Source organism: Trichomycterus rosablanca, chromosome 7 (genome assembly GCF_030014385.1).
Source record: "Trichomycterus rosablanca isolate fTriRos1 chromosome 7, fTriRos1.hap1, whole genome shotgun sequence".
Lineage (NCBI taxonomy): Eukaryota > Metazoa > Chordata > Actinopteri > Siluriformes > Trichomycteridae > Trichomycterus > Trichomycterus rosablanca.
In genome coordinates, this window is record NC_085994.1 from 2,671,622 (window position 1) to 2,686,851 (window position 15,230).

Genomic DNA, 15,230 nt, shown 5'->3' on the forward strand with positions numbered 1-15,230 from the left:
ATTCTTTCTCATCCTCTTCAGTTGCGTTTCTCAAATTCCTCCTTAGATCCATTAAATGTGAACCTTTAGATGTTCAGACCACTTTTAATTAGCATTTCATGTACAAATCAACATAGTTCAGGAGGGTTTACAAATATTTCCCTAAAACTAACATTGACGTCTGTCTTAATCTGTGATGCCTCAGCTGTGGCTGCCACCTTCAAACAAAACCTGAAGAACCAAGAAGCTTCAGAAGGCAGCGACGTGATTCTGCGGTGCAAGCTCACTAAAGCCGGGGTGCCCGTGGAATGGTGGAGGGGTGAGGAGCGCCTGACGCCGTGCGGAAGGCACCGCATGAGCCAGGAGGGCAAGATCCACGAGATGGAGGTCGCGAACGTCCTTCCCAACGATGCCGGAGTGTACAGCTGTGTGACGGGCAACCAGAGAAGTTCTGCAGAGGTGAAAGTCAAAGGTAAGCGTCAGTCACAGTGAGGATTAAAATGACGGATTAATAATAATGATAATCGTCGCTTTGTGTTCTCCCAGCTCTTCCCATCGCTTTCATACGGGAGCTCCAGGACCAGGTTTCTAAAGAAGGGGACACGGCCGTGTTCACCTGTGAACTGTCCAAACCTGGAGCTCCGGTGGAGTGGAGAAAAGGAAGAGCCGTTCTGAAACCTGGAGGAAAGTACAAAATGAAACTGGACGGGAGATTAACCAAACTGGAGATCTATAACCTTGAAGAAGGGGACACTGGGAAGTATACCTGTAAAGCCAGAGAGGCTCAGTCGACAGCTGAACTCACAGTGGAAGGTAAGATGACGTGCTCAATGCATGTTGGGCGACGGATTCCAATATGTTTTGACCTGTTCTGTTGACGTTTCCTCGATTCATCAGAAGATTTGGGGCATCACGACATCATGCTGTTCTGTATTTCATTAAAGACTTCTGCATAAGATCACGTCCAACACCTTTCCTCACAGGTTTATCTTCATCTTCCCAATTCCCATTCTCTGCTAGCATGGTTGTGCACTGTATATGTGTTCCAGCTGCCAACCTACGTTTGATCAGGCATAGCATTAATCCACTCTCAACCATCAATCAATCAATCCATTCATCCATCCATCCATTGTATTTCTACATTAGAAAGAAGACAATAAAGTCTCATGGTAGACACGTCAAGTCAAGTCAACTTTATTTATATAGCACTTTTACAATAGACATTGTCTCAAAGGTAGGACCAGGTAGGACCCACCAGGTAGGACCCACAGTCACTTGACCCCTGCAGGGTTTTTACCATGGCAAAATGTGAGGATTTAAAGGTTTTTTTAAATTGTGGTGGCTGGAAACTTCTGGCAGTTTTGTTCAAACACGTTTGCTGTTAACCTGCTTTAGCTTAATCGTAGGATGGCATCTGAGTAATCGAGTCCCTTGGACCCCTGGAGGTTTTGTTTAGGCACACTTGTTAATCTAGTGGCCAAAAAAACAGAGGAGATAGGCGGAGTGGCTTGATTATGGAATCATTCGCATAACTAGGGTATTAAGATGTCTGTAAACTAGAGTAAACTAGGGTATTAAGAGGTCAGTTTCTAGGGTATTAAGAGGTCAGTTTCTAAGGTATTAATATGTCCGTAAACTAGAGTAAACTAGTTTCTAGGGTATTAAGAGATCAGTTTCTAGGGTATTAAGAGGTCCGTAACTAGGGTAAACTAGGGTATTAGGAGGTCAGTTTTTAGGGTATTAAGAGGTCAATTTCTGGTAAACTAGAGTATTAAGAGGTTTGTAGACTAGGGTAAACTAGGGTATTAAGAGGTCTGTTTATAGGATATCAAGGGGTCCGTAAACTAGGGTAAACTAGGGTATTAAAAGGTCTGTTTCTATGGTATAAAGAGGTCTATTTCTGATAAACTAGGGTATTAAGAGGTCTGTAAACTAGGGTAAACTAGGGTATTAAGAGGTGTGTAAACTAGGGTAAACTAGGGTATTAAGAGGTCTGTTTCTATGGTATAAAGAGGTCCATTTCTGATAAACTAGGGTATTAAGAGGTCTGTAAACTAGGGTATTATAAAGTCTGTAAACTAGGGTAAACTAGGGTATTAAGAGGTCGGTAAACTAGGGTATTATAAGGTCTGTAAACTAGGGTAAACAAGGGTATTATAACATCTGTAAACTAGGGTAAACTAGGGTATTAAGAGGTCTGTTTCTATGGTATAAAGAGGTCAGTTTCTAGTAAACTAGGGTATTAAGAGGTCTGTAAACTAGGGTAAACTAGGGTATTATAAGGTCTGTAAACTAGGGTATTAAGAGGTCTGTTAACTAGGGTAAACTAGGGTATTAAGAGGTCTGTAAACTAGGTATTATAAGGTCTGTAAACTAGGGTATTAAGAGGTCTGTAAACTAGGGTATTATAAGGTCTGTAAACTAGGGTATTAAGAGGTCTGTTAACTAGGGTAAAATAGGGTATTAAGAGGTCTGTAAACTAGGGTATTAGAGGTCATAGATTTGGCCTCCCTTGCTTCTAGCAGGAGGGGAATCTTGGTACTGTAAGTTGCTTTAAGGTAAATTGGCTAAGTGACTTGTGAACAGTTCACAACGATTTCCCAACGCTTTTTCTAGCCCTTCCTGCTACCTTTAAAAGAGGTCTGAGGGACCTGGAGGCTCAGGAGGGAAGCAGCATCAGTTTGCAGTGTGAACTCTCTAAATCCGGAGCGCATGTCGAGTGGCGGAAGGGGGAAGAAATTTTAAGGACAGGAGAAAAGTATCAATTGAGACAAAAGGAAACGACGGCAGAGATGCTAATAAGAAAAGCACAACCTGAGGACAGCGGAGTGTACCACTGTGTCTGCGGATTGCAAAGTACAGAGGCCAACGTCAAGGTCAACGGTAGGAGAACCTGGCTTTTTTTACACTGTGCGTCCTCACACGGGGCACCGATAACTAAGCCAGCACATCTATGCTATGTTTGTCATCTATACTGTCTTCTGTATAGCCAATCCCATCACTTTCAAACAAGAACTGAAGAACCAAGATGCCGAGGAAGGGAACAACGTCACTTTGCGCTGTGAACTTTCAAAAAAGGTTCAGGTAGAGTGGTGGAAAGGAGACGAACTCCTCGAGCCCGGGGATAAATACCAGATGAGGTATATGGGCGCAAAAATGGAGCTCGTCATCAGGAAAGCCGTACCGGAAGACAGTGGTGTCTACGTTTGTGCATGTCCAGACCAGAAATCACAAGCTACGATCAAAATCAATGGTAGGGATGAGTACTAAATATGATACTGGATATCTGATCGAATTCTCACCAACGCTTCTTACGTATGACTTCCACTTTCTCAGCTCTGCCAGTCACGTTCAAACAAAACCTGAGAAACCAGGAAACAGTCGAAGGCAACAGCGTCACCTTACGCTGCGAGCTTTCCAAACCTGGAGCATCAGTCACGTGGTGGAAGGGTGAACAGGCGCTGACTTTGGGTCACAAATACCACATGAAGGCTGAAGGAAAGACCGTCGAGATGATCATCCGGAACGTCACGCCTGAAGACGCCGGTTCATACGGCTGCACAACAGGAGACCAAAAGACGACCGCAGAAATCAAAGTCCGGAGTAGGTTTATTCCTTTATTAGGTTTTAAGTGGATTTTTCACACGAATAGGCAATTCATTTTACAATTCTACGGGATCTGTAGCTCTACCAGTGACCTTCAAACAAGAGCTTAAGAACGAAGTCTCCAGAGAAGGTGGAATGGCTGTGTTCAGTTGTGAGCTCTCGAATCCCAAAGCTGCCCTTGACTGGAGGAAGGGGAGAGTCATCCTGAAAGCCGGGGACAAATATGAGATAAAGCAGGAGGGAAAAATGTCCAGACTGATCATCCACAACGTTGAGGAAAGTGACGCTGGATATTATTCGTGTAAAACCAAGGATTCAGAGTCTACAGCCGAGCTTACTGTTCAGGGTAAGACCTGTGGGTTAACGATAGATAATCTGCTTCTGATCGTGGCTTTCACGCTCGCTTTGCTTGCTCTAGCAATAGTTTTTTATATGAATCTTTTGCACAATGTAGCGTGACGTATGTTCACTTTCCCAACTTCACGTCTGTTTACTTCCAGCTAGCGCCTGATATGCATCTAGACATCTGATCTCCTCTCTGATAGTAGTTTCTATCAATTCTTTGCAGTGTTATTTACATTTAGTGTCAATTAGATTTAGTATTATTTATATTTAGTGCTATTGGTATGAGATAATAATTTTGTATGAACAACACTAAATATGAATAACATTAAATTAAAAAATACTAAATATAAATAACCCCATAAAATATACTGGAATAAAACTAAATATAAGTAACAATACATATAAATAACACTAAATATAAAAAAAACACTGAATATAAATAACACTAAATATTAAAAAAAACACTGAATATAAATAACACTAAATATAAAAAAAACACTGAATATGAATAACACTAAATATAAATAACACTAAATATAAAATACATATAAATAAAACTGAATATAAATAACACTAAATATAAAATACACTAAATATAAATAACACTACATATAAGTAACACTAAATATAAATAACATTAAATATAAATAACACTAAATATAAAAAAAAACACTGAATATAAATAACACTAAATATAAAAAAACACTGAATATAAATAAAACTGAATATAAATAACACTAAATATAAAATACATATAAATAAAACTGAATATAAATAACACTAAATATAAAATACACTTAATATAAATAACACTACATATAAGTAACACTAAATATAAATAACATTAAATATAAATATAAATAACACTAAATATAAATAACACTACATATAAATAACACTAAATATAAATAACACTAAATATAAATATAAATAACACTAAATATAAATAACACTAAATATAAATAACATTAAATATAAATATAAATAACACTAAATATAAATAGCACTAAATATAAATAACACTAAATATAAATAACACCAAATATGAAAAACATTAAATATAAATATAAATAACACTAAATATTAATAACACTACATATAAATAACACTAAATATAAATAACATTAAATATAAATATAAATAACACTAAATATAAATAACACTACATATAAATAACACTAAATATAAATAACACTAAATATAAATAACACTAAATATAAATATAAATAACACTAAATATAAATAATACTAAATATAAATAACACTAAATATAAATAACACTAAATATAAATAACACTAAATATAAATACATAATAAAATAGACTAAAATCACCTTAAATATAAATATACACTAAATATTATAAACACTAAATATAAATAACACTGAATATAAATAACACAAATTATAAATACCACTAATTATAAAATACACTGAATATAAGTAACACTGTATAAAATTAATAGAAATTACAAAAACAGGTGAGCTCAGGTGCCTAGATGCATAGTAGACACGTTCATAAAGCAGACGTTAGAGGTCAGCGCTCTGGCATTACGCATTGATTTGCTTCCGGCTCTCTGAGGCCTTGTGTGGTTTTTAAATCTGAACGTAGTGCTGAACGTATCTGAAGGGGTTTATTTTCTGGCTGCTGGTTTCAGTCCCACCCATCACCTTTAAAGTAAAGTTGAAGAACCAGGAGGTTGAGGAAGACGCTGCTGTAGTTTTACGCTGTGAGATCTCCAAAGCTGGTGTTTCAGTTCAGTGGAGGAAGGGCAACAAAGTGCTTCAGTCTGGACTGAAGTATCAGGTCAGGCAGCAGAACACCACGCTGGAGCTCATTATCAGGAACGCACTGCCTGAGGACAGCGGCGTCTACAGCTGCGTATGTGGAGATCAGAAGACTCAAGCCAACGTCAAGGTTCTTGGTATGACGAGGTCTTCTTAGTCAGTCCTGCTGTTCTTGTCTCTTTTTGTACCCGCCGCTCATGAACAACGTTTTCTGATTGTTCAGCCACTCCAGTCACGTTCAAACAGAACCTGAAAAACCAGGAGGCTCCTGAAGGAGGCGTGATAGTCCTGCAGTGTGAACTGTCCAAGCCCGGGGTCCCCGTGCAGTGGTTCAAGGGTGAGGAGGAGCTCGGACATGGAGCCAAATACCAGATGAAGCAGGAGGGATTAGTTGCCGAGTTGCACATCAACAACGTGCTTCCTGTGGACGTAGGTGAATACAGCTGCGTCATCGGAGACCAAAAGACCATGGCGGAAGTGAACGTCAGGGGTAGGTCCAATACTGGGAGCCGGGGTTAGGGGGTCGGGTGGGGGGTAAAAATTTAAACATAGACAAAGTCTATCAATGTTTTTTCATTCATTATAACATTGTATCCATCACTCAATGTGCACAGCAGCAAAAAATGTGAATTATTTGTATTTCTTTATAAATTATTTATTAAATGAGGTCTGATCAGCATTTACACTATATTTAGAGTCCGACTAAATTTACAAGATCACAGATTTTATGGATTTTTAAAGATACAAGCCTCATAAACTGAATGATAGAATAAATAGAAGCTACGATACACAGCACAGCTTCCTTAATAGTTGAATGTAAACCTAGAACATCCAGCGACGGTGCAAAGCGAATCTGAAAATTCTTGTCCATGTTTCGACTCCACAGAATTGGTTGTTACTTTTCCAAACTCAGTTATCAGAGTCGTGTTTCTAGCTGCTTTACTTCGACATCTTGGACATTTCGACTAACTGATTACTAACTGAATTGCCGTAGGATTGCTAGGACGCCTCATAGTGCAGATTAATCAGTAAACGGGCAAGCTGTAGCCTAGTGGTTAAGGCACAGGACTAGTAATCCAAAGGTTGGTGGTTCAAGCCCCACCGCTGCTAGGTTGCTGCTGTTGGGCCCTTGAGCAAGGCCCTTAACCCTCAGTTGCTCAGACTGTATACTGTAACTGTAATGTAAGTCACTTTGAATAATGTAATGTAAATGCACTTGAACGCTACACGAATGAAAAACATAAACACTAAACACAAACCTTAATGTGTATGTGGACGCCCCTTCTTATTATTGTGCTTCAGCCACACCCGTTTATTCTATATATTAAATTATATACTTCCAACTTTTAGAACATTTCAGCGTGAATATGTTCCTGTGAACCCAGCGAGGTCCATAAACCCGAATGGCTTGAGCAGAGCTTTGGCCTCAACCTGTAAGACACCGCCATCCTCCCACCACTAGAGGGAGACCGCGAGCCACACCCAGGGATAATTAAGCTGATTGACATCAGCTGTGCAGCACCTTTATAAAGGCTGCGCACGGCTCACTCGGCGCAGAGTCTTGTGTTAATGTAGTAATACCAGACCTCGCCGGTAATTTGGTATTCTCTTCTTAAGAAAGACATCTTTCGTCCTCTTTTTCTCTGTTTCGGGAACATTGGTTTTCCCCTAAAAGAAAGACCTTTTTGTTTATCTCCCTGTTTAAATAACTGAAACAGTTTTAGAAAAGTAAAGTAATTTATCATTTCTTTAGTAACCTCACACCTTTGTTGAGGTCTCTTTGAGTTCTGAAACGACTACCCAACAGCCAGCGGGTAGCTCATCAGATTAGTTTTTCTTTGTGTATTTTTTTGGGTTTGTTTGGCATCCTTTGTTTCGTTTCCCGCCTGTTTGAGGCGCATATGTTAATAAGTGATTCAGATCGCTGTTTCTTTAGTTTACCCTATAGAGTAGTGGTTAGTGCCTCAGTCTCTCGAGCTCAGTACGCTGACGTGCGGGGTTCGAAACCACACCTTTTATTTTTTATTATCAAGTTGCGGTCTCCGCTATTTCAGTCAGTCTTTCCTCTCTGTTTTCCCTTTTTTTCAACAAACACACAGTTCCTTTATATATATATAAATACACATATATCTTCTGCTATTTGTTTACATTTAAGGGTTATCATTTAAAACCGTTAAGTAGTTTAAAGTCACAAGCACTTTAACCAAGCCCATAGCGAATCGGGTAGAGCAAAGCTCTTTAACACCCGCGATCCCGGTTCGAATCTCATTCACTGCGATTTTTCAAATCTGCTTTTGGGTCCCACCAGACCGTTATTTAAGATCTGGGAAAACACAACACGAGGCGTTTGAGCCCCGTAACAGAAAGACTCTGCCAGCATGGACCCAGCAGACAGGAATAGGTTGCAGCAAGCCATAACAGCCCAGGGAACCCGGTTAGGGGAGCATGAGGAGGCGCTGAGCCAATTGGCCCAACGCATGCATGAACTAACATTGGCAGTCCAACGGTTAAACTCCCCTCCCAAGGAGGAGACACCTTCTGTTTCACCTGATCAGCCACTCCCCTCTATCCACCAGGACGTCATGCTACCAGCACCCATTAGATTCAGTGGTGAACCAGGGGCATGCAGGGGATTTCTGCTTCAGTGTTCCCTGACATTCCAACTAGCACCCACCCGGTTCCCCACTGAAGGAGCCAAGGTCGCATATATGATTTCTCTCCTCACGGACAGAGCTTTAACGTGGGCTACAGCCTTGTGGGAGAGCAAGTCTTCTGACTGTAGCACCGTTGCGGATTTTACCGCAGCTATGAAGCGGACCTTCGATAGTCCTGTACGAGGTGCCGAAGCTGCTTCAGCCCTTCTGAATTTACGGCAGGGCTCACTCTCAGTCGCCGATTATACCATCTCCTTCCGCACTTGGGCAGCGGAGAGTGGTTGGAACTCGGAGGCTCTGATGGCCGTCTACCAACAGGGGCTTAATGAGGACCTTAAAGACCTCTTGGCCACCAGAGACCCTCCTGCCAGTTTGGAGGACCTGTACGAGGTCACTACCAAACTTGACAACCGCCTACGTGAGCGTCGGCGGACCAATAAGAAGGCACAACGAGCCCTGACCCCAGAGGAAGCGCCTGTCCGCCCCCGACTTGCGGCCTCTTCCGAAGGAGGTGAGCCCATGCAGATTGGGCGGGCTCACCTGACTCCCCAAGAGGTTGAGCAACGTCGCCAGGGGGGGCGGTGCATGTACTGTGGGGAGGGAAGCCACAAGCTGGCTCAGTGTCCAGTCAGGCCAGTAAAAGGCCAGGCCTACCCCCGGTAGGGGGCCCCAGGGTAGGCCCAGTTCTAGGCCCCAGGTCCAGTGGGTTGTTCCTTCCTGTCACGTTGAGCTGGAACAACTCGCGCGCCGAAAAAAGATTGCAGGCCTTCATAGATTCCGGCGCCGCAGGTAATTTTATGGACCTCACAATGGCCCTAGAACTAGGGCTACCCATGGAACCTTTGGTGACACCGCTACCGGTGGCTGCCATTGACGGGTTCCCACTCCGGTCTGGGGCCATCAAAAGACAGACCAGACCCATTACTGTGAGTGTAGGTCAACACTCGGAGTCACTTTCATTTTTTTTAACGCAAGCGCCGGATTTGCCGGTCATCCTAGGATTCCCCTGGTTGGTCAGACATAACCCCCGAATCGACTGGCTTTCCAAATCCATCCGACACTGGGGCCCATATTGTCAGGGCTCCTGTTTGGCTCCTAGGTGTCACCCAGGCAGCCTCTCTCAAGAACCAGTCGATTTGAGCAAGGTTCCGGTGACCTACCATGACCTACGAGAAGTCTTTAGTAAACGGAAGACGGAGGTGCTACCCCCCCACCGCTCGTTCGATTGTGCCATTGATCTGCTACCGGGCACATCTCCCCCTAGGGGGCGCCTTTTCTCTCTCTCTGGACCCGAGAGAACAGCAATGGAGAAGTACGTCCAAGAAGCCTTAGCCCAAGGCTTTATCAGACCCTCATCCTCTCCCGCTGGAGCGGGCTTTTTCTTCGTAGGCAAGAAGGACGGAGGCCTACGGCCCTGTATCGATTACAGAGGCCTTAACAAAATCACAGTCAAAGACCGATATCCCTTGCCCCTTATGACATCTGCTTTTGAGACACTGCAACAAGCGTCTGTTTTCTCTAAACTAGACCTTCGCAGTGCCTATAACCTCGTGCGAGTTAGATCTGGGGATGAATGGAAAACAGCGTTCATCACCCCGACCGGTCACTATGAATACTTGGTCATGCCGTTCGGGTTGATGAACGCACCAGCTGTCTTTCAGCGCCTGATCCACGAGGTCCTCCGAGAAACACTTGGTCTCTACGCCTTTGTATACCTTGATGATATTCTCATCTTTAGTAAAACTGTGAAGGAACACGTCGGCCATGTACGACGAGTGCTTCAACTACTCCTTGAGAACCACCTTTTCGTAAAACTGGAGAAATCCCAGTTCCACATACCCGAGGTCCACTTTCTAGGGTTTGTGGTTTCCCAGGGCAAACTGGCCATGGACCCTGCTAAACTCAAGGCTGTGGCTGAATGGCCACGTCCAACCTCTCTCCGGCTGGTCCAACGCTTTTTGGGTTTTACCAACTTTTACCGACGGTTTGTTAGAGGTTTTGGGTCAGTCGCAGCGCCCCTGACGGCTCTTACCCGAAAAGTGCCAGGACCTTTTCGGTGGACAGACGAAGCACAGAAGGCGTTCGACGAACTTAAGCGTAGACTGATCTCGGCGCCCATTCTTCATCTTCCTGATCCCCAACTTCCTTTTCTAGTGGAGGTAGATGCCTCCGAGGTAGGGGTAGGGGCAATCCTTTCTCAGCGCTCGGGCGTGGACAGGAAACTTCATCCTTGCGCCTACTTCTCCCATCGCCTAACGCCTACTGAACGCAATTATGGTGTAGGAGATAGAGAACTCCTTGCAGTCAAGATGGCTCTCGAAGAGTGGCGGCACTGGCTAGAGGGGGCCAAACATCCGTTCTTGGTCTGGACGGACCATAAGAACCTTGCATACATTCAGGAAGCCAAACGACTAAACCCCCGGCAAGCCCGTTGGACGCTATTTTTTAGTCGCTTTGACTTCACCCTCTCATACCGGCCAGGCACCAAGAACGCCAAACCTGACGCCCTCTCCAGACAGTGGGAGGAGCCACAAGCCCGACCAACATTACCCATCCTTCCTCCAGAACGCATAGTGGCACCGCTGCGTTGGGGAGTTGAGGAAGTAGTCAAGAGAGCCCTTCTAGCCGAACCCGACCCAGGGGGAACCCCTACCCATTGCCTGTATGTCCCCGCATCAGCCCGGACTCAGGTCTTGCAATGGGGGCACGAGAGCTTCTTCGCAGGACACCCTGGAGCTACTCGCACCCTGAAGTTAATTCAGAGGCGGTTCTGGTGGGCTAATATGGCTCGGGATATCCGGCAATTCGTCTCTGTGTGTGAAACGTGTGCACGCAACAAGGACTCCAGAGCCAAGCCACCAGGGTTGTTACACCCTTTGCCCATTCCCCATCGTCCATGGTCACATCTGTCTCTGGACTTTATCACTGGCCTGCCCAATTCTAAAGGCCTGTCAGTAATTCTGGTGGTGGTAGACAGGTTTTCTAAGGCCGCCAGATTCATTGGCTTGCCCAAACTTCCCTCAGCCAGAGAGACGGCCCACCTCATCCTTCAACAGGTTGTGCGGTATCATGGCCTGCCCACAGACCTGGTTTCAGATAGGGGTCCTCAGTTTGCTAGCCAATTTTGGAAAGCTTTTTGTGCTTCCCTAGGGGCCTCTGTCAGCCTCTCTTCAGGTTTTCACCCCCAGTCCAATGGGCAGACTGAAAGGGTGAACCAAGATCTAGAGCAGTCGCTAAGGTGTCTGGCTTCAACCAGCCCCTCCACCTGGGCGGATCACCTATTGTGGGCGGAATTCGCCCACAATACTCTCTGGCACTCCTCTTTGGGCATGTCCCCCTTTGAGTGCCAGTTTGGCTATCCACCTCCCCTGTTCCCTGAACAGGAAACTCAGCTGGCCACATCGTCAGCCAGCCATATGGTACGCCGTTGCAGGTCCACCTGGCGACGAGCTCGGGCGGTCCTGGTAGCCCAAACAACCTCACGGAAGAGCACAGCAGACCGTAAGAGAAGGTTGGGAAATACTTTCCGCCCGGGCCAACGAGTATGGCTAAGCGCAAAAGACTTACCTCTGAAGGTCAGCAACAGAAAACTGGCGCCTCGATACGTTGGACCATTCAAAATAGTCAGACGCATCAACCCAGTTTCCTACAGGTTGCAACTCCCGCCCTCGTTCAGGGTTAATCCAACCTTTCACGTTTCCCGCCTCAAACCATACCTGTGTTCCCCTGGGACCCGATCACCAAAACCTCCCCCTGTTCGCATGGTTGACGGTTCTCCAGCCTACACAGTAAATAGGATACTCGATTCCCGACAAGTCCAAAATCGAGTCCAATATTTGGTGGACTGGGAGGGATATGGCCCGGAAGAGCGTTCCTGGGTACCGGCAGCGCAGATTCTCGATCCCGATCTCATCCGGACCTTTAACCGGGATCGAGTGACCGGCCTGGGGATGTCAGGAGACACCCCTCGGGGAGGGGGTCCTGTAAGACACCGCCATCCTCCCACCACTAGAGGGAGACCGCGAGCCACACCCAGGGATAATTAAGCTGATTGACATCAGCTGTGCAGCACCTTTATAAAGGCTGCGCACGGCTCACTCGGCGCAGAGTCTTGTGTTAATGTAGTAATACCAGACCTCGCCGGTAATTTGGTATTCTCTTCTTAAGAAAGACATCTTTCGTCCTCTTTTTCTCTGTTTCGGGAACATTGGTTTTCCCCTAAAAGAAAGACCTTTTTGTTTATCTCCCTGTTTAAATAACTGAAACAGTTTTAGAAAAGTAAAGTAATTTATCATTTCTTTAGTAACCTCACACCTTTGTTGAGGTCTCTTTGAGTTCTGAAACGACTACCCAACAGCCAGCGGGTAGCTCATCAGATTAGTTTTTCTTTGTGTATTTTTTTGGGTTTGTTTGGCATCCTTTGTTTCGTTTCCCGCCTGTTTGAGGCGCATATGTTAATAAGTGATTCAGATCGCTGTTTCTTTAGTTTACCCTATAGAGTAGTGGTTAGTGCCTCAGTCTCTCGAGCTCAGTACGCTGACGTGCGGGGTTCGAAACCACACCTTTTATTTTTTATTATCAAGTTGCGGTCTCCGCTATTTCAGTCAGTCTTTCCTCTCTGTTTTCCCTTTTTTTCAACAAACACACAGTTCCTTTATATATATATAAATACACATATATCTTCTGCTATTTGTTTACATTTAAGGGTTATCATTTAAAACCGTTAAGTAGTTTAAAGTCACAAGCACTTTAACCAAGCCCATAGCGAATCGGGTAGAGCAAAGCTCTTTAACACCCGCGATCCCGGTTCGAATCTCATTCACTGCGATTTTTCAAATCTGCTTTTGGGTCCCACCAGACCGTTATTTAAGATCTGGGAAAACACAACACGAGGCGTTTGAGCCCCGTAACACAACCCCTCTGAACTCTCGTGGAATGAATCAGAATGTTGACTGTTCAGTGCCCGGGTGGCACAGCAGGATATTCCGCTAGCGCACCAGCCCTGGGGTTCGGAACTCTCTGAGTTTGAATCTCGGCTCTGCTACCGGTCGGCTGGGCACTGCCTAGCAGGCACAATTGGCCACTAGTCTGCTTGGTGGAAAAAGGCCGGGCTATAAAGGGGCGGGTCTTGGACGCTACGTAAGGACCCTGGTTAGTAGCCTGAGGCGCCTGTATAGAAGTGGAGGAATGTGGAGATCAGCGAGTGACTCTCCACGCGTGAGACTGGCCTCACATGCGAATCCACCAAAGTACAAGCAAATAAGAAGGGGGTCGGTGGACTGCACATACGTCAGAGGGAGGCAAATATACTCTCCTCGATCACGTTTAAGGTTCCTAGCAGCGTCTACACTAAAATTGGGAGAAAAGGGGGGAAATAAATGCATGAAACACTAATTAAAAGGACGTTGACTGTCAAATTGGAAGCGTCCTACATCAGTGCCTGACCTGTGCACAAGACGAGGTCCAGAGTCTAATAAGAGGCAAATAGAGACTGGTATAGCCACAAAAATGGAAGGTGGGGTGGTAACTCTATATTATTTAAATGTAGCACCTTTATAAAACCACTGATTCTTTTACAGTCCAGTTTAGCTTCATTGGTCTCTGATTACAAGCTGTCCAGGCTTTAAGGCTGCCAGATGAAGTCATTATGCTCCCACCACCATACTTCACAGCTCGGTGGTGGTGTGTGGTACCTTTTCAAGCCAAAACAAAAAGATCAGACCTCGTTTTATTAATAATTCATGCAGAAATGCTGAAACCTCCAAACATTTTGTTGCAGCTCCAGCACTGTGAAGCACAGTTGAGATCATAAGTTTACATACACGTGTACAAGTGCATGTATGTCATGAGCATTCTGGGATTTCGTTGCTTTCTGTGACTGAATAAATGCAACACAATTCTTTGTCCAGTAATTAATCTTAATAAAAACAGAGTAAGGTGACAGTTTAGGGGTCTGTTTGAAAACCTAGTGAGCTGCCTTGCTGCCTAATGCCTACCTGATCAGCTGCCTCAGTAGAACTCATAAGGCAGGTTATTTAGAAGCTCTAGTTAGACGTCACCGCAGTTTTAGCTTACTAAGCTAACACACTTAGCCTCAGGCCATTCAAACCAACAGGCTGACGTGTCACAACCCGCTAGCACGCCAGCTAACGTCTCCCTCCGTGTACCGAAAGCGGTTAAACTGTCCCTGATGAGCCCGAATTTACAAATAAACGACACTTGTATTATTACACCTTTATACAAATTAAACATTATTTACATCTGATTTGAAAAGAACTCAGTTGGTTGCTCCGCATACATCGTGCCGCACTGAATGCTGGGATTGCCTTCAGCGCTGAGGAAGAGTCGGACGCTCCCTCGTTATTCAGTCAGATTATCACTCAGAATTAAGGCGCCTCAGTAGGAGCATTTTAAGGGATCTAAGTATTTAGACACGCCCTCTTCTCGGGAGTGTAGGATGACATAAAATGTGTCCACCTTGGGATCTACATTTTAATCAGTGCAGTTAAAGTAGCTCTGTTTAAACGGGCACAGAAAAGTCACCAGCTGTAGTCAGTTATTAACACTGAGCCAGGATTTAGGACCTGATGCCACAAAGTTAAATGTATGTATATTTTTGAACCAACAGAAAGCAAGAGCATTAACAGAACTTATAAAAGACATACATTATTAGGCCAAAAGTATGTGGACACCCGACCTCTTGACCTGTTGGTACATCCTGTTCCAAATGTATGGGCGTTAGTATAGATTTGGCCCCGCTTTGTGACTACAGTCTTCTGTGTCTGTGGAAATTTGTGCTCCTCCTGGCAAATGTGCATTTGTGAGGTCAAGCACTAGAGGGTAGAACTATCCCAAGGGTT

At 44.4% G+C, this 15,230-nt stretch overlaps 1 protein-coding gene across 1 annotated transcript in view; it reads left to right on the plus strand.

The window, feature by feature from the left end:
* The window catches only part of obscna (obscurin, cytoskeletal calmodulin and titin-interacting RhoGEF a), a 91,751-nt gene that overhangs the window by 16,933 nt on the left and 59,588 nt on the right, over window positions 1-15,230 (plus strand). The window contains exons 19-29 of the mRNA XM_062998720.1: window positions 185-451; window positions 526-792; window positions 2,596-2,862; window positions 2,969-3,232; window positions 3,316-3,582; window positions 3,665-3,931; window positions 5,587-5,853; window positions 5,940-6,206; window positions 8,468-9,029; window positions 9,470-11,472; window positions 11,754-11,871. Coding sequence (XP_062854790.1) covers window positions 185-451; window positions 526-792; window positions 2,596-2,862; window positions 2,969-3,232; window positions 3,316-3,582; window positions 3,665-3,931; window positions 5,587-5,853; window positions 5,940-6,206; window positions 8,468-9,029; window positions 9,470-11,472; window positions 11,754-11,871 — 4,816 coding nt within the window. The remainder of the gene's footprint in view (window positions 1-184; window positions 452-525; window positions 793-2,595; window positions 2,863-2,968; window positions 3,233-3,315; window positions 3,583-3,664; window positions 3,932-5,586; window positions 5,854-5,939; window positions 6,207-8,467; window positions 9,030-9,469; window positions 11,473-11,753; window positions 11,872-15,230) is intronic.